Below are 27,103 nucleotides of genomic sequence, written 5' to 3' on the forward strand. Positions count from 1 at the left end.
CTGCAGCTGCAGTTTTTCTATGAAGAACAGAACCTTAACAAATAGCAGGAACTGAACATTTCCAAAGAGAGTGAAAAAAGTTCACAGTGACAGTGACAGAAGCTGTGAATGAAATTGAAATTTGAATAGTTCTGGGGGTGAGTGGAGGGGTTTATTAGTTTGCAAAGATCACGTTACATTTGAGCAGACTAGAGTTCAGTGTGTAAGTGGAAACATGCTGTGTGGTAGAATAACTAATATAAATTCATTTTTAACAAAAAAATACATAGTTCTGAAATAGTAATAATGAAAACATTCCATGGATTGCCTGGGGAAGTGCAGGGGCATGGAAGAGGTAACAGAACAACAGGAAGAAGAGAACCAGGATTTTTTTTTTTTTAAAGAAGAAATTCCAGATGTTTTTGGAAAAATCAATCTGATAGGTACACAATTTTATTTGACCTTGTTTCTCAACTCCTATGCCACAATTTGAGACTCTTCTGGTCCAAAACCCAGAGCCAGATCACATTTCCGAGTTGAGGAAAATAGGAATAATCTAAATCCCTTGCATTTCTAACAAGCAGCGATCAGCAATCATCATTTATCGATGATCACAAGTCTTTATTGAGCGCATACTAGGTTCCAGGCCCTGTTCAAAATTCTTTCTATACTTTGTATCTGTTCATCTTGACAGCTTTGTAAGGCAGATATTAATCTCACTCTTCTACTATTGAGGAAACCAAAGCTGATTTATTTGTCCAAGACTTGTGGGTGATGAATCCTGTCCAGGACCAAATCCCATAATACCCCTGTGATAACATGTCCTCAGGAAGGCAGTGGTTAGAAGCAGGGGCAGGAGAGGTTCCTCCATAAACTGCCATCTCCCCCACAGTCAAGATGAGCCACAGGGACAAGATGCAGCCAGACCAGCCCACTGGTGGACAGGTGCTGTCACTAATGGGGTGTTTTAGTGTTGCTGGAGGGGAACGTCAATGACAGCAAGGCAAAGAGAGAGAAAAATCCCTTCCCTGGTTTCTAGGACCTCTAAGGAAGGTCAGCCTCTTCGGGGAAATAGATCAAGAAGGACCCCTTAGTGCAGATGACAGCAGTGAATCCCAACTCCCGCAGAATTCTGGGAGGATTAAGGTAGCAATTTATCAGAACTGGGACTGGCTATTCCTTCTGGATTTCAGAGACTTTGTCTAATGATGTAATGAACTCCCAGAAGCTCCCTGAACCTAATTAGTTGCCTCTGAGTAATGTGTTGGCTAACCTGTAGTATTTAACAGTCTCAAGGACTCATGATTGGTAGTGCTATCCAGGAACATACTAGTCCTGACAGCCTAATTCAACCAGCCTTGTCTGCTAGTACATTACCAGGTTGGTTATTAAATGATAAAAGTGGACAGTTTTCAAAAATAGATCCTATGGTTGCAGCCACCAGGTGTAAGATACTATTTTCTAATGTAAAATTATTCCTCCGAAACACCCAGTTTTCACTCTTTAAAAGGTATGCAAAAATCTATCAATTACAATTTAACTGCCTGCATAAAAACGGAAATTCTAGAACAGAAACAGACAATTGCTGAAAATCCATTGTTACCTCACGATGCCTCTGACCTGCAGTAATTATGTACCCTGAACTGAAGGGACAACTTTGTTCTTAACTTTATTGCTCCTGGCACTCAATACATTGACTCTTTACTGTTTGAGTACTGTGATAGTGAAAACTGTATATGCTACTTAACTATTTCTGTTTATGATTTTTAAAAATATAAACTATTTCCAGTTTGCTTATTGCCATGTAAAGTCCATGCACTCTTTTTAAGGGATACACAGAAAAGTCAGTTTTACTGTGTGATCTGAATATATTCTCCCCATTTACTAAGAAAACCCAGAAGAAGGCTGGAGGCCTGAAAACCTCGTATTTATCTATTATCTGGCAACAAAGACACCGGGAAGGAGAGGCACTCCTTAATGCATTTCCTTTACACAGTGTATGCAACTAGGTGATTGTCATGGGTGCTGTATGTAGTTCAGTGCTCTTTCGGGTTACTAGAATCATGCAAAGAGAGTTTCTAACCTAAAAACATAGGCCCTGAGTCAGACAGCCCAGGTTCAAATCCCACCTCTACTGCTTGCTAGATGGAAGACGTAGGCACATTACTTCACCTCTCTCTGCCTCAATTTCTTAATCTGTGAAATGGAGATTGATGATCATAGCACCTGCCTCATAGGGTTATTGTAAGCAATGAATATCTATCTGCCATCTTAGAAGAACACCTGATCTGTTGTAAGCTCTCAATAAATGTTAGCTGTTATTATGATTCTGCAGGGGTTAAAAAGACAACTTTTATTATACTATACATCTCCTTTGTGGAAAATTTAGAAAATAGCAACGATGCAGAGGGAAAAATATAGCCTATAATTCCATCACCAAAAAAATAACCTTTCGGCATGTAACTATTCAGCATTCATACTTAATACATTACTATGTAACCTAATTGTTTTTCTTTTAATATGTGAATATCTTTAAAACATGGCACATTTTGCTTTATTAAATCAATGAATATGTAGGCTATGTCCAATTTTTCTATCATTAGAAGCAAAAACTATGTGCCAGAAACCATCCTGAGCATCTTTTACATATTAATTCATTTATTTCTCATGACAGGACAGACCCTATGAGGCAGGGACAGCTAAGGCAGAGAAGTTGTGATGCTCACCAGGTGACACAACTAATGAGAAGTAGAGCCAAGAGGGAAACCAGGCCGTCTGACCCCAGGGTCCATGCTCTTTTTTTTTTTTTAAATTATATCTTTTATTTTAAGTTAATTAATTAATTTAGTTTTGGCTGCATTGGGTCTTCGTTGCGGTGCGCAGGCTTCTCATTGCAGTGGCTTCTCTTGTTGTGGAGCACAGGCTCTAGGCGCACGGGCTTCAGTAGTTGTGGCGCACGGGCTTAGTTGCTCCTCGGCATGTGGGATCTTCCCGGACCAGGGCTCGAACCCGTGTCCCCTGCATTGGCAGGCGGATTCTTAACCACTGCGCCACCAGGGAAGCCCAGGGTCCATGCTCTTAAACACGGGCTTAATGGCTATCCTTGGGCATACAAATTTACATCCTTGTTTGATTACTTCCTTAGTATAAATTCCTAAAAGTAGAATATTTAAGCCATAGTATATACTCATTTTAAGACTTTTAGTATATATTCCATAGGGATTTTTTTGGATGGCATTAGCCGAAAGCAGTTTTGGTGGACAAGGAAGTGTTTGCCCCCATCTGCCCGTGTGTAGACACCTGATTGGTAAATCTCTGATGCCACAGGGAATACTTCGACAAAGCACAGGAAACAGTATTTGGCCCTTGAAGAGCTGTGCTTGAAAAGCTGAAGGGGATTTAAAAATATTCATATCCAAGTCGTCCTCATCGATACTGTCTCCGATCAGCTGCTGGGGCTGGCGGAGCAGGGTTCCAGGACTAAACAGGGAGGATGCACTTGATGACCTTGAAGATAGTTGTGATGCCGATGTCCTGGTGACTACACACCCTGCAGCGGGCTTTCCAGCTATCAGGGAGCTATGTTTTTTGTTCAGTAGTACTGCTGGATCCTCTTGAGAGGCTTTACTTTTATTCAGAACCTTAGGGTAATAAGCATTCTGTGCATGTGATGGTAAGGCCGGGAATTAGAGAAGGAAGGGTAAATGGAAACAAAAAGACTATGGGCAAAAACTGATAACTAGATGCATTTTTTTAAAAACACTGCCTGTGATTCAGTCTCTTAGGACGTTATTATTTTTGCCTCCTTTCAGGAGACTGTGGATTCCTCATACATCAGAACATCACAGGCCTCTGAGAAGAGAGCCATCCTGACGTCTACGAAGCTGTATTAAGCCATCCTAAACCACTGCTTTAAGCAGCCCCAAACCTTCCTTTATCCTTTGTCCTCACAAAGCTATCAAATTAATTCAGGCTGGCCACCTATAGCCCCACCTCCAATAGAAGCAGCAAATTAAAAAAAAACAAAAAACAGTCCCCCATCAATTCATCCTCCCATCCCCCGTCCCCCCACACAGATACACAGATCTCTTATTTAAAGGGCTCTAGGGAGGAGAGAGAGGCCATTTTCACTGAAACCAAGCAGCACTATTAAGAAGCAGCTGGAGCAGTGGACACATGTAATTACAGAAGCAGCTGCTCCAAGTATATTCAGTAGTACTGACTCTTAGCTTTGGGGGCCCAGCCAAGGAATCCAAAAAATGCTTCACAGCCTAAGAGGATTTTTGTTTTAGCAAACTATTCCCAGAACCCCCATAGCTGTTTATCTCAGAAAAAAACATATATATATATATATATATATATATATATATATATATATATATATATATATGTTTTCTTGCATATCAGAACATGTCTTCCTGAAAAATTGTAAATACCATTTCCATTTTATCATAATTTCAGAAAAGATTTATCTTCATTCTGATTGATGTTCATATGGAGCCGCCATACAGTTAAAAGCATATATGTAAACATTTAAAAACAGACGTTCAGGGACTTCCCTGGTGGTCCAGTGGTTAAGACTCCACACTCCCAATGCAGGGGGGCCTGGGTTCCATCCCTGGTCAGGGAACTACATAGATCCCACATGCCGTAACTAAAGATCCCGCGTGCTTCAACGAAGATCCCACGAGCTGCAACTAAGACCTGGAGCAGCCAAGTAAATAAATAAATATTAAAAAAAAAAAAAAAGCTCAGCCCTCACCAGGTGGTGGTGGTTGTTTAAATAAGTAAATAAATAAATAAAAACAGAAGTTCAAATTTAAAGTATGTAGAAGTGAATAATTTTGTACTGATAAATCTAACTATATAACTATAAACATAAATCTAACCACATAAAAATAAAATAGCAGTCAAAGACAAATAACAAACTGAAAGAAAATATTTATAACATATTTATAGACAAAGGGCTAATTTCCTTAATTTACCAAAAGCTCAAACTGAGGCAGGAGACAGATGGGACCCCAGGGCAAATGTTTTGAGTTCGTTTCTTGTGGACCGATACTCCAAGGTGGGAATAAGAGGACAATTGAGACAGGAGGCTGGGCCCTGCCCAGATAGAAGATAAGAGACCACACAGTCCTCATTTTCAAAGTCAGGAGACCTCCCCGACTACACATGTGCAGAAAGGCTCCTTGGAGGTCAAAAGGGGAGGGATGCCAACCTACCCATAGACCTCTTCGGTAGAATCCATCTTGGCTAAGAGATGCACGCAAACACATGGGAAACTCCTGAGATATACCAAATACGGACTTTGAACCAGGCAGATCAAAATGATTGGCCAAAGGAAACCCGGAAGAAATGCCCCATAAAAGTAATTCAAACTGCCATGAGGGCATGACTCTCTCTCTGAGCCCGCCTGTGTGTCTATCCACACATACTGTACTTCTTTTTTCTCCTAATAAATACTTTACTTGTGTCACTACTTTCTGTCTTTGTGGGAATTCTTTTTCTGCAAAGCCGTAGGGCCAGGGCCTTCTCACTCACCACTGCTCTAGTGGCCAGGATTCGGTGCTCTCACCACTGCAACCCGACCTCAATCACTGGCTGGGAACCGAAACCCTGCTTCAAGCTGCTGCAGGCCCAGGCCACCCGAAATCATATTAAATCAGCAAAAAAAAAAAACCAACACAGAAAAATGGGCAAAGGACATGAACAGGCAGATGGCAAAGAAAGAAAAATAGACAACCAATATACCTGAAAAGCCATACAATCTCACTTATAAAATTAAAAATGTAAATGAAAAAAAGATTTTTTTCATCAGATTGGCAAAAAAAGAAAATCAAAGTTTGATAACACTGGTCTGTTAAGGGTTTGGGGCAAAACACTGATAAGATTTAACGAGAGTGTGAATTGGTGCAATGTACATAAAAAAGAAAACTATACCGCTAGGAACTTATCCTGCACATATGCATTCAGAAAGACAAGTAAATTGTCCTTCAATACTGACTGGTTAAGTCAGGTGGTACAGCAACCTAAGAGGATACTCTGCAATCATGAAAAGGGGTGACATGAACCTGTGTGCGCTGAAGTGAAAAGATCCGGAAGACCTGTTATTAGACAAGAAAAACGAGATGCATAAGAGTGGGTGTGGCATGCTTTCTTCTGTGTAAACAATTCTTTAAAGAATATATAACTTGCTACATGCATAGAACATTTTTCTTGAGGGACAAAATAGAGATTTGTTAATAATGGTTTCCCTTGAAAATAGGACAGTGAGGATATAAAGAGACTCTTATTTTCATTTTATAACTTCCTGAGCCATTTGGCTTTTCTAACCATGTGCTTATGTTACCCTTGTTATAAAAATTATAAATAGGGGTACAGTGCAATTATGGACAATTGATTTTTTTTCTTTTTTCCTTAAAAAAATCTAAAATTTTTAAAGGAAAATCATTATATAATAAAAGTAATCATGGACTTCCCTGGTGGTGCAGTGGTTAAGAATCCGCCTGCCAATGCAGGGGACACAGGTTTGATCCCTGGTCTGGGAAGATTCCACTTGCCGCGGAGCAACTAAGCCCGTGCGCCACAACTACTGAAGCCTATGCGCCTAGAGCCCGTGCTCTGCAACAAAAGAAGCCACCACAATGAGAAGCCTGTGTGCCACAACAAAGAGTAGCCCCTCCTCGCCACAACTAGAGAAAGCCCATGTGCAGCAACGAAGACCCAACGCAGCCAAAAATAAATAAATTAAAAAAATAAAAATAAAAGTAATCACATCATATAGTGCGGTATTAAGAGGGCTTTACAGTCAAGCCACTTGAGTTTGAATCATGGCTCTTCTACTAACTCTCTGGAGCTTTGAGCAAGTTGTTTACCCTCTCCCTGCCTCAGTTTCTTCATCTGTAAAATAGGGGTGAAGATATTAATAGTGGGTATTGCTAAGGGATTGTGGGGATTAGGCAAAACATACAAAGAAATTAGAACAGTGTCTGGCACATAGCAAGCACTCAATATATGTTAGCTTTTATTATTTCTAACTAGAATTACTGGTACAGTGGCTTGAGGTCCAGAAGAGGGCTTTTCAAACATCTTTCCCTTAAAAAGCCCCACAATAGGAAATGCCTTATCTCACTCAAGTCAGGCATTTTTATAGTCACTCTTTACAAAAGTGGTCTTCCCTCAGTGGAGAGCATGTTTCTATTTTTAACCGTGTGTGTGTACACAATAGAGTATGTATAAAGATCCATGGTCCTAAAACAAACTCCCCATGGACACCTCCAAATATCTCTCGAGTTTCCCCTGGGTTAATGCACACAGGTTTGCAGCTCAAGTCTTGACAGAGGCCAGTCCCCGGAGAAAGGGAGGGAGGGAGCATGGAAGAGGAGGCACAAAAGGGCCAAAAGGTCAAAGACAGCTCCATCACCGTCACTCCTTTATCTTGGCCTGGCTCAGCCCCTGTCCCTGGCAGAAATACAGTCTACCTGCTGACCAAGAAAAGTAGATGAAAGAACTGATAAGCAAAGAGGGTGTAAAGAAACTTCAAGAGGGAAGGAAGCGAATGTTTCTGAGCAAGGCAAAAAGCCTATTAATCTCCCTCAGGGACTCAGGATCTAACTAGTCTCCTTCTGCCTCACTCTCCAGGAAAATTAAGACTGCACTGGCCAACCTCAGTAGAGTACAGGAAAGGAGAATGGGTGCTGTTTGGCTTCAAGAATGACCACCCAGCTTCCCTGGGCCTGCACTCGTCATTAGTAATAAACAAATAAGCGACCGTGTCAATTCACCAGAGATGGCCAAGAGGGGAACGCTAGAGAAGAGATCAATCAATTCAACCCAAGGCCAATCAGATGCTTCTGGGGTCCTCCAGCACTGCTGCCAGGCACAACCCAGCATCACCAGAAGGGGGCGCCAGCCTGCAAGTTCACACACCAACAAGCTCTACCCAAAGAAGGCTCTACAAAGGCTGGCTACCCCTCTCACTAGCCATGTGTTCTTGGCCAAGTGTTTTTAACCTCTCTAACCCTTAGTTTCCTTATTTATGTATATACATATATATATATATATATATATATATTAAGGTTAATTTATTGTTTAACAAAAATTTATTGAGCATCTGCCATGTGCCATGTGTCAGGCCCTGCTCTAGGTGGGTGATTCCTACCTTGTTGATTTGTTGTGAAGTTGAAATGAATGGGAAGTGAAATGCATGGAAAGTGCTTGACATGCTCATAAATATTAATCTTATAATTATTATTAATAATGCAATGATTTCTAAACCTTACTATGCATAAGGGTCACCTGGGAAGTTGAATAATAGTGCAGATTTCTGGGCAACACTCACAGAAATTCCACTTCAGAAGGCCGGGGGAACCCAGGAATCTGCATTTTACATAATTACGATAGATGATTTTGCAGCAGATGGTCATGGACATACTGAGAGGAGGGGCGCTCCAAAGATAAAGAGCACAGGGAATCTCTCTCCAGTCCAGCCAAACTGCAAGAGCTTTCTTCGATGGGAAGTGGAAGGTGAGGTGAGTGAGCAGAAGTTAAGGTGGCCAGGCTGCCAACACGAGATCATTCATTCAAGGGCAAGGTACACAGGAGAGAAGAGTTTAACTTACAGAGTGATCTGTTCCCTCACAGCTCTCCAGAAGCACCTTCCTGGGCTAAATGCATTTTCAGAGAATTGGAAGGGAAGGGGGGGACATACAGAAGGTACCAGTTCCAGCCAAACTCAAGTGCACACATGTTCGTTTGTAAAGCTAGTAGGATACTTAGCAGCTGGTCCATGGTTTGAAGTCCTCATAATCCTGTTTTAAAGAGGAAGGACCGAACAGTTTGGACTTGGGGGTGTCAAACATCATTCAGCAGAGAGAAACACCTCACAATCCAGCCAGCTCTCCTCTGGGTCATCCCATCAGCCCTAACCTGCTGCCTCTGGTGTGGTCGAGGCGTCCCTGGCTGACAGGCTGAGTGGCACCAAAGGAACCACACAGGCATGCGGAGCCTCCCACACTGAACAAGCATTGGGCACAGGCCCTTAAGAAGGTGGGCTTGAGGGGCAACCCTCTCCCCCACTAAATGGGTCTGGGAAGGGTTGCATCCACAGTGGCCATGAACTTCATCTATACTGATTATCTTGGGGGCCTGGTAATAGCAAGAGCAAATCCTCCTTGAAGAAGTTTTCCCTCTTACATTTTCCTCATCTTTGATTTGTCGAATTTACTCAACTGAATTTCTCCCACTTAAAAAAAAGCCAGCTGGTGAGCCTGCCACTTCTATTTAAGGAGAAGTGTTTATCCAGTGTTTACCAAAATGAGGTGCCTGCCCTCCGCGTCTGGCAGCAAAACCTAAATCAGGGAAAAGTAGCACTCGAGGTGGCAGTGGTGGGTTCGGAGCACGGGTGTCATCGTGGGGACAGTTGACAGGGGAGGAAGGAGGTGGTGAAGGGGTGGGAGAGAGAACTGGGGACTGACATGCCACTAGCACTACAAAGTCGGAGCAGGGCTGGGATTTGTGTCTGGGACTCTAAGTCCAGAGTGTAAGGGAGAAGGAAAGGATGGATCTTTTTCCAAGTCCCCTCATTTTCCACCCTTAGTAAGGCTGAGACAGTGCTGTCTGAAAGCAGTTTGAGACCATGAATGGAACAGAATCACCCACTTGCTAGGAAGAAGATGACATAACTTATAATTTGCTGCAGAGACATGCAACAGGGTTCTAAAACAGCATTTCTTTCTTTTTTTTTTTTTAAAACCTCACTCTGTCTTTAAGCACAGTTTTTAAAATTGACTCCAAGACCTAACAGCCTTGACAGCCTCCCCTCGTCCTCGTCACCGTCACGGCTATGTGACGGCCTGCAGGGCACACCATTCAAGGTCTGCTCTCCGCTCACAGGCTCCTGGGGGGCCACCACCCACCTCCCACACTGAAGCCGCATCTCACAAGGCCTCACTCCCTTGACTTTTGCAGCAGCACTGACCTTGCCCTTTGCTCCATTTAAACAGTCCACCAGTGGAGTTACATCAGTGGACCTTGTCAGCACTTGGCCGTGCTCCACTTCTAATATCTTGACATCCTTTCACCTTGGTTCCTAAATAATCTATCCTTTCTCTTTCTCTCTCACATTTTCAATCCCCATGAAGTTGTTTCTCTTCACTTTTTATGAGGTAATATAGTTTAGTAGCCTCCGTTACTAGCTGTGTGACCTTGGGGAAGGCACTTAGCCTCTCTGTGCCTCACCTTCTTCTATGGAAGGAGAATGATAACACTATCCTTCTTACAGAGTTGTTGTAAGGATTATGTAAACTAATATATGTAAAAGCATGTAAAAAGTAGTGCCTAGCACTCGGTAAGCATTTTAAAATATTGCTATTATTTTTATTTTTCTTCTCACGATCTCCCTCTCTGAATCACATCTGGGTCCCAACACATGAAAGGCCAAAATCAGGGAGGACTTGGAGCAGAGGCCAGGAGTGAGGTGAGGCTGGTGTGGGGTGTGAGTGGTGAGCAAGGATTCAAAACAAGCAAGAAAAGAAACAAACAGAAAAACATTCTGACAGGAGTGTGGTAAAGATTCTTCCTCATCCCTTTAGATTATAAATCAATGAGTAAATCCTCAGACTTGGGCTGTATTGACTAAACTCTCCAATTTCACAGGAAAGCCTCAAGCACACTAAACAATAGAGAGTTAATCATCGAACCTTCTCGTAGGGTCTGGGGGGGTCACAAATAACGCACTCAGGAGACAACATCTCCACAAGGGCAAGATTTCATCAGTTCATATCTGCACATCCCACAGCTCTTTGCACACCTAGCAAATATCAAGTTGAGATGCTGACCCCGTCTTCAGAAAGAGGCAAACGTCTTAGGAGGGATATAAATTAGGTGCTAAAAGAGGCCAACAAAGGAAAATACTATTCCCTATTGGAAGGATTAAGATTCCATGGAGATGCCCAGTGAACTAGCTAGCTTTTGAAACTATTCACGACAATCCGAGACTGTAGTAGGAGGAGTCACAGAGATGGGCGTCCGGGGTGAAGGCAACAGCATGTGGAGACAGCCCTGGAGGGAGGTGAAGCAACAGCGGGAACGAGGGGATAAACGCAATTTAGAAGCAGGCTAGTTTAAAATCCTTCTAAGACACAGGCCCCAAAGTTTTATTGGACACATAGATCTCTTTAATTTCTAAAATTCCTACCTTTGCTTCTCTGAGAAAACATGTAAACATGTGACCTTTCTCAGACAGGTGGATATAAAAGAAAAGGAAGCATACATGTTTTTCCTACTCCAGGGATACTAAAACCTTGGTTTTGTCTGAAGTCACTCTACTGACAATCTTTGATGATCTGCTGATACCCATCCCCCCCTCCTTAGTGATTTCCATTTGTAAGCTGTACCAACTGAGACAAGAGAGTGGAGGAAGTGGCCAAGACTTCAGGTCACATAGTGCTGTGTGGAGCCCAAGCATGGACCTAGAGAGCAGCATTGCATTATTTTCTCTGCAACCCAGAGAGATATTTTCCCACTTGCCCCCCATGTTTAAATATTCGTTTCAGAAGCACAGAACTGGATTAATCAAATTCCTCGGTTCTTGACACACACTCATTAGCTCATGTGAGACTATATTTTTACTTACTGACTGGTTTGTTTATCTATTTTTGTTTTTGTTTATTTCTTCACACTTAATATTATAATAAATGAAGGAACCAGCCCCATCATAAAAACTAGAATGTAGACACCAACTTACATCTACTTCCTCATCCTATTGTCTGTTCACCACTTCCTGCTTTCATTTTTACAAAGAACAATCACATCTATTTGTATTCCTATAAGGCAGATTTTTTTCTGGTTTTGTCTATTTTTTACTTTTTAATAAACAGGTTATCATGATATGAATAATACTGGGGATGATTTTCACTCAAAATTATGTTGCTAAAATTCTCCATATAGTTGTAGTACATTCATTTGACTGCTATATAATAGTCCACTCTATGACCTACACCGTAATTTATGTCTTAATCCTTCTGATGATGAGAAGATGAGTTGGGTTAATTCCAGCTACTCATCTAGCTAGGTTTTCCATTCTGGTAAACATCTACTTGCATTTCCAGAGGCTCAAGTCTTCCAAAGAAAAAAAATCTAAAAAGAGTAAATCTACTTTTATGTAATATATTCCATGGACAAAAATAAATGCTCTGTGGATCATTTGCTTTTACACATTTGTCTTTATATCCCTTTCCCTCTCATTGTTACGGAGAATCAAGAGTTAAATGTAAAACTATACTCTGCATTACCCTAACCCAATTTTAGGACCCAACATGCTCAAGGTGACCCTTTGTCCTAGCGTCTTTCTGACCTGGAAACCCTATAATTTCAAGAATTACCTGATGTCCTACTGGGTTTGGCTTAGGTCACTCCATGACCTAGCCCCTTAGCTTTGGCAATGAGACCAGTCCATGAACATGAGAAGCTGACCCAGAGTTACTGGACCTTGCGTATAACCTCACTGAGGGAGAAAACCCTTGTCCCTCATAGAGTGGAGGAAGGGGGACACGTGGCGGCTTAACGCAGCCCAGAAGTTAGTTAAGTACCTAGTTCTAAGACCAAATGCTGGGTTTGAGTTCCAGGTGAGGGACGTTTCTGAGTCTTAAACCAGGCCCCACTGTGTTAGAGAAGGGGGAGCTACTGTATAAATGTCTCTATGTTAGAAAGCAACTGGCTTGGTTTAGAAATGTTAAAGGCAAAGCAAAGATGTCCATCTTCTTTTGCATCTAAGCCTCTACATGGTAGAGCTGATGTTGTGTCGCTTCAAAACATCTTTGTGAATTTAAATAACTAGGTCTGTGGAGCAGGTCTGGTAATTATAGGGTAGACTTTAAACCAGCCTCTGCCCTATAGTCGCCAATCATCCTCCCATTCCTCTAGACAGTGGTTCTCAAAGTGTGCTCCCAACAGCATCGGCATCACCTGGGAACTTATCAGTAATGCAGACTCTCAGATCCCACCCCAGACCTACAGAGTCAGCGACTCAACACTGAAGTTTGAGAACCCCTATTCTAACGCACCCTCTGACTGAGATCACTCATATATCGGCTTCCTGAATGGCTGCCTCTGAGAAATAGAGCAGCTGGCTTGACTGTGATTTAAAATACATCTGTGGGGACTTCCCTGGTGGCACAGTGGTTAAGAATCCGCCTGCCAATACAGGGGACATGGGTTCGAGCGCTGGTCCGGGAAGATCCCACATGCCGCGGAGCAACTAAGCCCGTGCACCACAACTACTGAGCCCGCGTGCCACAACTACTGAAGCCCGCATGCCTAGAGCCCATGCTCTGCAACAAGAGAAGCCACCGCAATGAGAAGCCCGCGCACTGCAACGAAGAGTAGTCCCCGCTCTCAGCAACTAGAGAAAACCCGCGTGCAGGAGCGAAGACCCAGTGCAGCCAAAAATTAAATAAATAAATTTATTAAAAAAAAGAATAGTAAAAATAAATAAATAAAATAAAATAAAATATAGCTGTGCACCACAGCATACATTTTGGGAATCAGTTTTACATATTTCACATTCAAAATGAGTCAGTTTCTTACTTTGCTTGGCACAATACTGAGTGTTACTAACCATGTTTCATGAAACTGACAATACACATTTAACAGCTGTGGTTAAAAGCAGATTCTAGCATTGGTGGGTTCCAAGAGAAAATATCTGATCTTTCAGTTAATGACAGTGTAGCCTTGGCAATCGATTAACCTCTCCACCCCTCAGTCTACTCACTCTAAAAAGGGATTCCATGCCTATCGCATGGGACCATTGTGAGGATTCAGTGACATAATGGGGACCGCTGTAAGTGCACATTAATATTCCGCATTATTATTATTGGCCTGCTTACCCCTATGTTTGGTATGTGTTGCTAAACACTAAGTTTCTCTAAGCATTCCTGCATATGGGCACCATAAATATATATATTTTTAAGTACAGTAAGTCCCCTACATACGAACAAGTTCCGTTCCAAGAGTGAGTTCGTAAGTCCAATTTGTTCATAAGTCCAACAAGGTTAGCCTAGGTACCCAACTAACACAATTGGCTATATAGTACTGTACTGTAACGGGTTTATAATACTCTTCACACAAATAATACATAAAAAACAAAGAAACACAAAAAATAAAGAAAATATTTTTAATCTAACAGTACGGTACCTTGAAAAGTACAGTAGTACAGTACAACAGCTGGCATGCAGGGGCTGGCATTGAGTGAACAGGCAAGAAGAGTTACTGACTGGAGGAGGGAGAGGAGGTGGGAGATGGTAGAGCTGAAGGATCATCAGTAATAGGAGATGGAGGGCAAGCTGCAATTTCACTCATGCCTGACGTTGATGGAACGCACGTTCGCATCTTTGAAAGTTCATAACTTGAAGGTTCGTATGTACAGGACTTGCTGTACCATGACTTAAATAAGAAGGTGAAGACTTTATTACATGACTAAACTCTTCATACAATGATGAGTTTATTACAGGTCACCTGGCTTCTCTCAGTAATGGTCAAAAATGGCTTATTATGTTCACACACTATTCAATGTGCTTTACATGTATTCTCATTTAATCCTCACATCAAGCCTACGAAACAGGTAGTTTTATTCCCATTTTACAGATGACAGAAGAAGAGAACAGGTAATTTGCTCAAGGTTAAACAGCTTGTATATAGTGAAGCTGGGATTTGAAGGTGGGCATTTAGGCTTGAGAAATACCACAATAGTAAATGCATCAAAATATGCCCTGAACACTAAGAATGCACACCTGCACAAAACCTCAAGATTTGGGGAAATTTTATCTTCCCTGTAAGTGCTTGTTTGCTTGCTCTTGTAAAGGGCTTGTTGAAACCTTTGAAAATTCATTTACAAACCATCTGCAGCAGGGGTCTTAATAAGATTATCACTCTCTGCTCTGCATCCCTTACCAGAGAGCAGACAATTAGCGAACACAGACCGCACTAGCCAGGACGCAGCTCTTTTTTTTTTTTTAGCACATGAACCCATGGGGCTGAGCCATTCACCTATTTTCAACAAAAATAATAGGATTGAGTCTTCATTCTCATTTAAAAATGAGAAGTTAATATACTGTGAACACACTTAAAAGATTGCCATTTTAAAACATCGAATAGATAGGGGGTTTTGATGGTGTGGTCTGAGGCCCATCTGCATCAGTGTCACCTGGATACTTGCTGAAAATAGATTCTTGACTCATATCCCAGATCTGCCCACTGACATTTCCTCAAGTCATTCCTGCAATACACGTTTTTACAAATGCCCAGGTGATCTTTTACGACACTAAAGTTTGAGAACCACTACGGTAAATGGCCCTGGTTTTCAATATTTAATTACAGATTGCAGCCACCTACTCAAATCGGTCTGTAGTAACTCCATGATCCGTCTGTTTCTTTGCGTCCTGAACGCTCCACCCCAGGCCATGATCATTTCTTGCTGGAATCATGACACAGCCACACACTGTGTCCCAGCTGCTCTGTGTGGCTCCAAGCATTCCATCTTCCACGCTGCTCCAGAGCATAAATCTCATTAGGTGATTCCCCTGTTGAAACCCTTTAATGGTGCCCGTGTCCTTTAAGATAAAGTCCAAACTCCATAGCATGGAGTGTCCATACAAGTCCCCCATACCTGGATTATTTTCCTGTCCCTCTGGGACTGGCTAACTACTACCTGTTCTTCAGGTCTCAGGTTAGCCTTGATCTTTAACTCCTTCCGGAAAGAGATTAGAAGCCCTTCCTTTATGCTCTCACCCCACCCAGAATTTTAACGAGCATTTATCTCATTGTACTGCAACCTCTGCAATTTCCCAGCACACTGTCAGCTCCTTGAGGACTCGTCCATTATTGCATCCCAGTGTCTAATGCAGCATTTAACACACAGTAGCTGCTGTGGCCTTGAAAGATTTCACAACATCAAAAGTTCCTCCATACTCAGTATTTAGCAATGGCTCCTGGAAAGGCTCTCTACTGAGTTACCTTCCTCTTTCTCTCCTTCTAGGTTGGGTTGACAGCCTGGTGTTATTTACAGTTAGGATAAATATCCCCTCCAATCCTACCTACATCCCATATGCCCAAATCCCTTAAAATTCAAGTTTTCAGCCCAAAATTTAGCATGCAAAAACCATGCAGTCTGGGAAGACCTCTGTCTTGTCCATCATTGTATCGCCCACACCAAGCACAGTGCCTGGTACAGAACAGACGCAGAAGAATATTTATTGAATGAAGGAAGAAAGGTACTAAAAGAACTTACAGAAATAGTTGTGGAAATACTACCAGTTTTTGAGAAATCACAAAGCAAGAGAGATAGCCAGTTGGAGATGGACAAAAAGTACACAGATTATCAAAGCAGAGGAAAAAACAAATTCTGGAAATCATAAACTGCTTAGTTTGGTGTTTATCTCCAGTAAAATTGTAGAAAAGATCCGTCCCTTAATAACGCAAATAGAAGCCAGCAAAAGTTCACTAAGAACCTACAGATATAAAAAAACAATTCTCACTTCCTTTCCTGACAAGAGTTATGCTTTGGGGCTGCCACATAAATCAGCTACCTGGAATTCAGTAGGCATTTAGTCACAACACTTAGGAAAGTCTTATGAACAAGGGTGACATATGCACTGGATGACAGCACAGTTCAGGACCCAGAGGATGTTGACTAATGGACTGTCTGCCAACCTCAAGGGAAATCTCCAGTAACGTGTCACCTGGCTCCGTCCTTGCCCTTATCCTACTTTAACATGCTTTATTAATGACACAAATGAAAACACGGACGGCCTGGTGCTGACGGCAGACTAGAGATTACACAAACCTTGAAGGGATAACTAAAACAACAGATGACAGAGGCAGACAGTAACATTACTAGCCGTTGTGTACTAAAAGCCTACTTCATCAAGAACTCTATCTCTGCTATTTTCTTGAATCTAAAGACATATGTTCTAAAGACATACAGGGTGTAGAAGAGGAAACTGAGGTGCTGAGTGGTGATGAGCCTTGCCCAGGTCACAAAGCTAGTAACAGCAGAGCTAGCCCTTCTGACTCCAGAGTTGGCTTTCTTCTTTATCCACTCTGCATGGGACCTCGTCATCAGAATTCACAAAGATCTAAGAACTGGAAACCAAGATGATAGCATTCAATTCAGTCCATTTCAGATACGTGTTGAGCTGTGCACAGGCTAAGGCACTGGGAGGGGGAAACATGGAGAAGTACAGTCCCAGTGCTCAAGGCTCCTTTCAGGAGACAAGCTATAGAGACAAGCAACTAGGATACGAGAGGACATGCTGAGTGCAGTACAGAGAGAGGGCACGAAGGCACCACAGAGGAGGAAGAAATACTCTCAGACAGGGTGAGTGGAAGAGGGCAGGGACTATGTCAGGGAAGAGATACCACTTGAGATGGGCCTTGAGCAGCCCGGGGAACACAACCAACTGTTGGGGGTGCAGAAGGGAGCAGACCTTTAGTGAACGGGGGTGGCATGAACTGAAACCCAGAGGAAGGAAAACACAGGGCATATTTAGAATATACTGAACCCCTTCTTTGGCTGGAGTACAGTGATCAGATGAGAAAACGCGGCCAAAAGGGTGAGTTGTAGAGAGCTGAAGAATGTAAAGCTATGCTAAGGGCCTTTACTCTGAAGGCAAGAGGGAGCCATGGCGAGTTTTGAACAGGGTGTTCACATGAACAGAGTGATGCTTTATAGAGATCTTGCAGCAGTAATATCTGGAGGAGCGACTGCAGGCCGGAAGGCAAGGCAGGTGACTATCACAGTTAGAAACTGGGCCGTAAGGGAAGGGGGAAAGAGTCCTGACTACAGGGTCCCTCTCCACATAGCTCTTAGGTTCACAAAATTAACCACATAGGTTCAGAATCATTTAAAACCCCAGGTGAACTAAAGGATTTAAAACAGGAAAAGCAGGGACTTCCCTGATGGCGCAGTGGTTGGGAATCCGCCTGCCAATGCAGGGGACACGGGTTCGGGCCCTGGTCCGGGAGGATCCCACATGCCGCGGAGCGGCTGGGCCCGTGCGTCACAACTGCTGAGCTGGCGCTGTAGAGCCCGCAAGCCACAACTAGAGAAAGCCCGTGTGCAGCAACGAAGACCCAACACAGCCAAAAATACATAAATAAAATAAATAAATTAAAAAAAAAAATTTTAAAACAGGAAAAGCATAAAGTAAGTTAAACATTAAGAGACACCTCATCTTATGTTACACACTTGACTGCAGTTCTACCCACATAAAAGAACAATTGAAGGGCGATATGTACATTTTCTGTACAACCAAAGAGCCAAAACACAAAACAGGAATTATCTCAGTCAAATGAAAGGAAAAAATGTCTCTTGTATGGCCCGAGGACTATGTGAAAAACTGGATAATCTAATCAGAATGGATTGAGCGGCTCCAAGATCAATGCTACATTTACCATTGTGTAATCAATCTTTAATGCAAATATTTTTTATTTGCAAGCACAAATGTCAATAAAATAAAAATAAACAAGCTGGGTAAATTCTGGCAATTTCTGGCATCTGTACAGAGTGTTAGAACAAAAGCGAACGGAGCAATGGAAGGCCTCGTGGGGTTTGTTTTAATTCAGACATGTGTTCAAGGAACTAAAGTGAGAATTGGGGAGGCAGGGAAAAATGAAGTCACCTGGAAATGTTTCCAGAAGAAGGCCTGGCAACAACAGAGAGGATTTCTGGATGAGGGGAGGGACGGGCTTGGAAGAAAGCAGGTGCGAGGCAGGTGGACCAGCTCCCGCACTCTTGCCCTGGGACACCTAAGCAAGGCCAGCGGAGCCTGGCACCTCCCAGGGAGGGGACTTCACCCAGACGCCGCACTCCCACTGTGCCTTCAGAGCTGGGTGCTCGCTGGGCAGAGGCAAGGCATTCTGCGAACCAGCTGAGCTTCCAGCAGCAAGCTCCAACGGTCACCTCACCCCATTGTTTAACCCAATGAAAACTATTTAAACTCTTGAGCTTCTGAACGAAATGTTTTGGAAGGTCCCTCTGAAAACATTCTCTGCTGATTTTTGTGTGCTGCGTAGCATTTAAAAAGAATGAAGCTCTCTCGTGGTCAGATTGTACTCTGCACACAAATTATGCTCTGCATTTCCACGGATTTGTTTAATGGAACCTTCCCTAGGATCTCAACTCAAAATGACGTCTGGCATGGAGCACGCGTTCCCCGGCCAACCCTTGGCTGGCCCAGGTCCTCTGCCCCACCCCCCCGACACAACTCAACTTTTAATTCAAGTGTACTCAGTGTTCTCTAGTCTCTCCACCTCTCTCCTCCCCACCCCACAATGTTCTAAGAAAAGCCAAAATGGAATGGAAAAGCAAAGCTGATTATTACAAAAATATTAAGGCCACTCTCTTTAGGACCACTGGAGAGTGTTTGTATGGTGATAAAATGAGGAGGGTAAGTAGGAAATGGTAGTTTGGAAGTATCCCCAAACAATTAAACAGTACGTAACTCATTCCTGTGGGCTGCTTCTATAAGCACCCCAAAGAGACAAAACCAACAAGGCTCAAAAGGAACAAACCCACTAAAACTGAATTCCAATATCTCCTTGGTGTATAGCATCACAAAAATATCTTCTAGGCTCTAGCAGGGCATATCCATCTGTTCACAAATATCTAGTAAGGACCTACTAAGTTTTAGGCACTGTGCTAATTATGGAGAGCACAAAGGCAAATGGCTCCATGTTTAAATTTTACCCCTGTGCTCCAACATATTTTTAGGGACACATACCTAAGGTGGTAGAAATTATTTTTAAAATGCAAGGAATTGATAAAACACACATTTGAAGACAGTAGTTACCTCTGGGGAAAGGCACAGAATGGGATCTGGGAGAGCACGCAGGCAGCTTTGGTGATGGTAATTCTTGAAGTGAAAGGTGGGTCACAGTGTTTGCTTTTTATTGTTATACTGCATAGCTTACATGTATGTTATATCTGTTCTTTATCTATGTCATATTATATACATAATACTTTAAAAGAAATAATGCAGCATAAATAAATTTTAAATAAAAAATAAAATTGGGGGGTGGAAGAAGGAAGAAAGGAAGGAAGGAAGGGAGGAAGGAAGGAAGGAAGGAAGGGAAGAGGGAAGGAAGGAAGGACAGAAACAAACATGGTCCATGTCCTAAAGAGGCTCACATCCTAGTAGAGGAAAGAGCCATCTAAAAAATAAGTATTAAATACAACATGGTAACCATGAAAATAGAATTTTTTTAAAACTCTAAGGAAGTACACAGTACTAAAGTTAACAGCAATGGCATGTAAAATTCAGATCCCCAAGTGTCTTTGCACTTAAAACCCAGTTTTACCCTTTATAAGTGTCAATATAGCATTACTTCCCCTGGGACTCTTTTCAGAACTCCAAAGTCTGGGCTCCATGGCCCTCCTCTGTGTACTCATGGGACCTGGTACTTCCCCCAGAAACATATCACATCACACATGTACATGGAGCCCTTGGTTTACTGTTGTATTTCGGTGCCTGGCTCACTGGCTGGCACATCAATAGTTGCTGAAAAAACAAATGAGTAGAAGCAACTGACAAAGGATTAATCTCCAAAACATACAAGCAACTCATGCAGCTCAATATCAAAAAAACAACCCAATCCAAAAATGGGCAGAAGACCTAAATAGACAATTCTCCAAAGAAGATATACAGATTGCCAACAAACACATGAAAGGATGCTCAACATTACTAATCATTAGAGAAATGCAAATCAAAACTAAAATGAGGTATCACCTCACACCGGTCAGAATGGCCATCATCAAAAAATCTACAAACAATAAATGCTGGAGAGGGTGTGGAGAAAAGGGAACCCTCTTGCACTGTTGGTGGGAATGTCAATTGATACAGCCACTATGGAGAACAGTATGGAGGTTCCTTACAAAACTAAAAATAGAACTACCATATGACCCAGCAATCCCACTACTGGTCATATACCCTGAGAAAACCATAATTCAAAAAGAGTCATGTACCACAATGTTCATTGCAGCTCTATTTACAGTAGCCAGGACATGGAAGCAACCTAAGTGTCCATCAACAGATGAATGGATATAGAAGATGTGGCACATATATACAATGGAATATTACTCAGCCATAAAAAGAAACGAAATTGATCTATTTGTAGTGAGGTGGATGGACCTAGAGTCTGTCATACAGAGTGAAGTAAGTTAGAAAGACAAAAACAAATACCGTTTGCTAACACATATATATGGAATCTAAAAAAAAAAAAAAATGGTTCTGAAGAACCTAGGGGCAGGACAGGAATAAAGACGCAGATGTAGAGAATGGACTTGAGGACATGGGGAGGGGGAAGGGTAAGCTGGGACGAAGTGAGAGAGTAGCATCGACATATACACTACCAAATGTAAAATAGATAGCTAGTGGGAAGCAGCTGCATAGCACAGGGAGATCAGCTCGGTGCTTTGTGACCACCTAGAGTGGTGGGATAGGGAGGGTGGGAGTGAGACACAGAGGGAGGGGATATGGGGATATATGTATACATATAGCTGATTCACTTTGTTATACAGCAGCAACTAACACAACAATGTAAAGCAATTATACTCCAATAAAGATGTTAAAAAACAAGACAAAACAAATGAGTAGCATTACTGGGTTCAGGTCTGTTAAGTGGTGGCTGAGACTAAAGAGAAAAGGAAGGGTGGAAATGCTAAGCTGGAGAATCCCATCCAAGACTCAAGAACGCCCCAGCTTTGCACAGACAAAACCCCTTCATCGTCCCTGATGAGCTGGGCTCGGCAGTGTAGAAGACCACAGCACCACCCGCAGATCCTGAACCATTGCTCTCTAGGCACTAAGGTTTCTCAGCTTGGACCCTTCGCTTCTTCCACAAACACTAAGGGGAAAAACATTGGATGTCAGGCAGTAACCCAGTATCAGGTTCAGGCACAGCCTCCATCTCTCAAGAACAGTCAGGCCTGCCAGTCGCCTGGGCAGAAATGAGATCTTCCTGGCAGAGGCTTGCAGAGCCTGCATATCTCAGCCATAGGGGTGAGCACAAGAAGCCAAAGATGCGGGAAGATCCAGTTTCTCTGAATAATGTTGCTGCCACACAAGACAAGGGAACATCCTTCCCTCTGAAACTGCCACAAACTCCCTCAGATGCAAAAGGACTCGGCAAATAGAACTGTCAACTGAGACCTCAGAATGCTCCTCAGATGTCAACAAAAGGATGTGGTCCCCAGCTCATGACAGCAGCACCAAGCACCTAACAAACACTTGACAAATTGTGCACCGTCAGAGCATGTGCCTGTCTGATTAATAACAATGGAAAAGGAAGTGGGCCATTATTTTGGTCACGGACCAGTATCATATAGATAAAAGGTCACCGTGCTAGTGGGGATATTGCTATGGATTTAATTTTTGCCTTGAAACATTGCAAGAGAAGGCTTATTCTAGCTTGATTATCTGAGTGATATTGCAGCTGAAATCGTGTTTAGCAAAATATATTTAGCTCTATGTTTGGACATACAGTGAGTCCCAAGTTCCCAACATCTAGAGACCTCATTTTAAATTGCATCCTACAAATGTCCTCCCCTTTTTTTCCATTCAAGCAAATTGGTATAGCCCTTGTTCCACTTGCCACATTCTTTCCAGGGCAAACAGATGGAAGGAAGAGAACATGCCAGAAAGAAGAAATGGAAACTGAAAATGACATTACAATGAAAATAAAGCTGCAAAATATTATCTGGGTCAACTCTTCATACGTTTTAAAATCAGCACCAGCAGGCTCTGCACATATGGCATTGGTTTTATACTTTTTTGGTTCAGATGTCACACAGGATTAGTGCAAAAGGAAAAATCACAGCATGGAACCTATTTTTATACAGATTAATCAATCATTTTGCATCTCTTCCTTTCCCATCATCCCCCAAACTTTCAACTTAATGAAACTGCTCTCATTCAAAATATGTCATTTACAGCACTCTGAACGCAAATACTTTCAGGAAAGGAAGTGGGCTTAGAATTTGAACCTGGGTTTTTAAATGTCACATTTTTAATTCAAGTTATAAATATTAACTAGACTTATGCTATGGCCCAGCCCCTTTTAGCTTACATAGCCATTGTGGAATCCTACATATCCATCAGTGGCAGCAAAACGAATTGGCAAACATTTTATTATGTAGATATAGATATAGCCATTTAACGAAAACAGAAAGCCACACATTTGTAAAGAGAAACCGACTGCATATTTCATGTTTTGTTCTGTTGTCTACATTTTCAAGTACATTGAATGTCATAATTCCCATCAGAAAGCCAAGCACACAGTTAGGTTCTTAGTAAGTATTTGCTAGGAAATTTGATAGGCTAAATGGAATCAAACCAAAGAATTGTTCAAGTTATTCGCTACAGCCTCCCTTAACTACAAGGCATTGTGAAAATGATGATGATGATGTTTACAGTAATCATAATACAACAGCAGTGACTATTTAGTGTATGTCATGTGCCATTGATGATGTCATTGAATTTTCAAAGCAGCCTTGTGTCATAGGTACTATTATTATTCTATTATACAGATTAGGAAACAGAGAGGAAATTCCGATATTTTGAGGTTGAAAAAAATCTCATACAACGCTGGTTTTCAGATATGGTCAGGAGAATTTATCACAGACACATTGAAAAAGGGAAATGGAGCCTTATAATACTCATGAGGTGAAAAACTTTGGAGAAAGTGTCATCGACATTGTTTCCAGGTCTCCAAAACCATGATCATTACAGAGTTCATCATGCACCTTTATTTGTCTGCTGCCCCTTTGATAGGTGGAAATTATATTTATAAAATATTAAGGCAATGACCTAAAGCTCAACCTCAGTGACAAAGTCAGAGCCAGAGGAGCCACCAGTACGTTCACATCCTCAAAGGGTGGTACCTTTTCACCATTTGGGGCAATTAAAATTGAGCCATGACTAACAGTTGGAAGAGATGACATTTCACTGGTTGTCCTTTGCATGAATGGTCAGTCATGAGTACAGAAAATAAGAGACATTTACAATCTAGTGTAATACTCTGTGCTCCCTCTTTTATACGATTAAAAATGAATCTCTCTTTATACCAATACAGTACATGTTCTGCTTTTTGTTTAGAGCTGCTAGATGCCAGCTATCTTCTGTGGACAGCCTGAAAATCTAATTTTACACAATTTTAAAGTTATTGAACTAGACTTGGTGTTACCATACACACAGTCTTTTGTTTCCACTAATTAATTTTAACACCACAGGCATTAATCATTTGCCCAGCACATGAAAATTGCTTTAAGATGACTCATGTGTTTTACAACATTGCAAACCCAACCCTTATGCTCTTGGAATGTACAGTAAAGAGGAAGTATTAGAGCAAATCAGTTAATAAAAAGAAAATTCTTCCACATCCCAATTCCACGGACATGAAGTTTTAGAATTTCTACTGGATGCTACATGAGAAAAGTAAACTAAAACTGGTTAGAGAGGTGGTCTCTGAATAATTTCCACGGTGAACTGGCAGATATGAGCCCATGAGCAAGATCTCTCTTGAAAATAAACACATCGAGTTTCAGTTTACACAGAGGCCCACTGCAAACTCTGTGCAGTGCCAATTAGCATTAACTGTGGCTGTGCTCATCTATTCCCATAGCACGTCGCTGGGTAAGGCCAAGCTCTGCATTTACAAATGCATCATGCAATGCTCAGAGTTAGAAGAGCATTCTAAAATGTAATCGTCCATGGTCAATCTTTTTCCCTTTGGCTTCGAATGGCAGACTCACAAATGACAAGGGGTATTTAAAACAATATATGTGTGTATTTTTAAAAGTTTAGTTCCAGATTCTGCATTCAGAATATCTGAAAGGCGAGTGGAAAATTTGTTTTTAGACTACACTTTTAGCCTACCACAACTAACTTGACACACACATATACACAAAGAGCATATGCTCTGGGATCCAATATAATTATTTACTTACTGTGACTAATATGACTTACTTAGAAGGTAAGCTCCGTAGACTTTCATGGCAAACACTGCCTCTGCAAACAGCCTCCCACCACAGGCTGGGCTATGTCTTGTGCAGAAATACAGTGTGTGCAGCTCAGCTCAGCTCTCCGTGGAGTACAGTCTCAGAGTGGGGTATCCATGGAGACCAAGCCTCCTACTTGTGCAGGGCAAGGAAGTTACTCCGCTGGGCACCATAGCAACAGGAGGCAGAGGGGAGGTTGGCCAATCAGGGAAGAGCACAGGAGCTTCTCCCTGGTGACTGCAGCATTTCAAATGAAACCATGGCCCTCATGAATGAACACAAAGCATTTAAGGAAACATCAAATTGTCAAACAGAAGTAAATGCGTACACAACAGTCAAGGCTAATCCTCTGACAATTACGGAGCAACACTGTGAGTCTTTCTACAATGATTATATCCCAAAGATCAAGGAAGAAATTACATCAAAACCCCACACAGTCCTAAATTTAACGGCAAGCATGTGAGGCTTTGAGGAAAATACTTGGTGTACTTCGTGAATTCCAGCTATTTAAATATGCAAGGCACTTCACAGTGCTTCCCAGGAGAGAGGAACAGGAGACATCCATTGTTCTGATGGGGGAGAATGGAGTCGAGGGCTCCCTAGGACAACTGTTGGCATAGTGCTTCCAAACAGGAGTTTGCTTAGAGTAAGCACGTTTATCAACCTTCCAGCAAAGCCCTCCATTGTATCAGAATAATTCTAACTAAGAAGGCATCCATGATAAAGTAGGGCCAATGCAGACAAGATGGTGAGTGAACATTCAAATGCCTTAAAGTTGTGCTATTTGTAAACTCTCTTCATTTCTCATTTAATAATGGTAATGATCATTTATTGAGCACATACTGTAGACTAGGCAAATACTGTAACTAGAAACACAACTTCTTACCAGATGTGGACTCTGATCTTTGCAAAGATACAGGATGTGCATGTTTACTTCTTAGTGCTGTGCAGTATTTACTCTATGCATATACCGGCATATCTCATTTTATTGCGCTTTGCTTTATTGCACTTTGCAGACATTGTGTTTTTTTACAAACTGAAGGCATATGGTAACCCTGAGTTGTCAGATGATGATTTGCATTTGATAGCATAAAGTATTTTTAAATTAAGATAAGTATATTTTCTAGACATAATGCTATTGCACATTTACTAGACTACAGTATAGTGTAAATATAACTTATATACTCCGGGAAACCAGAAAATTCATGTGACTCACTTTATCACAATATTCACCTTATTGCATTGCAGTGGTCTGGAACCAACCCACAATATCTCTAAGGTAGGCCTGTACTCTGTTATATACTTAACATACTTAACTTACTTATACATACTTGTAAGTATACTTAACATACTTAACTTAATATACTTATATATTTTACGATTCTCACAGCAACCTGAGAAAGATAAGTATTAATTGTTCCTCCATATTATAAAAAAAGAGAAAACATTTCCTTACGTTTACAAAAGAAACTCTCCTGCCCACTGACTCCCCCTCCCCTCACTGCTCAGCAGGTGACCTGGTCCACCCTATTCAATGTCTAAATACAAGGTGAGGTACCTTCCTCCTTATATTAAAGTTGTTCCAAAGCCTCTTATTACAGAGCTCTCTCTTATAATTACCTTCTTTGAACAAAAAGTGTCATCTGAAAAAGATACATCAGTCTGAATTGACCTCAGTCGGTGCTAGTTTGGGCTGCCTTCAGAGATCAACTGATGGGATTGTTTAAAATGAAGAAGGCCAAGAAATTCAAAACCAGATTTTGTAATTATTCCTGTCATATGACTCCTCCAACCTTTTAAAGATCAATTTAAATAGCACTAGTCAATGGTTAAGTTGTAGAGACTGAAAAACATATTCTTTGCTAACTGAACTCAGTTATATTCAGTTATATTAACTGAATAGCTTTGGGTAGTGACGGATACTTACATTGTTGCATCTACAGGAAAACAGACAAACCAGCTGTCCCGTGCTATCCATGGATGCTGTGACAGCCTGCTCGCTGCCCTCCAATGTTCACCTCATTCTCCCCTTCTTCCATAATAATAGGTGCCCAGGTGACTAAGATGTCC

At 41.8% G+C, this 27,103-nt stretch overlaps 1 protein-coding gene across 5 annotated transcripts in view; it reads right to left on the bottom strand.

The window, feature by feature from the left end:
- SYBU (syntabulin) overlaps positions 1-27,103 on the bottom strand; it is a 72,494-nt gene that overhangs the window by 12,905 nt on the left and 32,486 nt on the right. The window contains exon 1 of one of the 5 annotated variants that reach the window (XM_068525463.1): positions 25,002-25,051. The exons of the other annotated variants lie outside the window; for them this stretch is intronic. Within the exon in view, the coding sequence (XP_068381564.1) occupies positions 25,002-25,029 (28 nt within the window). The 5' untranslated portion in view covers positions 25,030-25,051. Of the gene's footprint in view, positions 1-25,001; positions 25,052-27,103 lie in introns of those variants that run through there. 5 annotated transcript variants of the gene reach the window in all.

Source organism: Eschrichtius robustus, chromosome 17 (assembly GCF_028021215.1).
Source record: "Eschrichtius robustus isolate mEscRob2 chromosome 17, mEscRob2.pri, whole genome shotgun sequence".
Classification (NCBI taxonomy): domain Eukaryota; kingdom Metazoa; phylum Chordata; class Mammalia; order Artiodactyla; family Eschrichtiidae; genus Eschrichtius; species Eschrichtius robustus.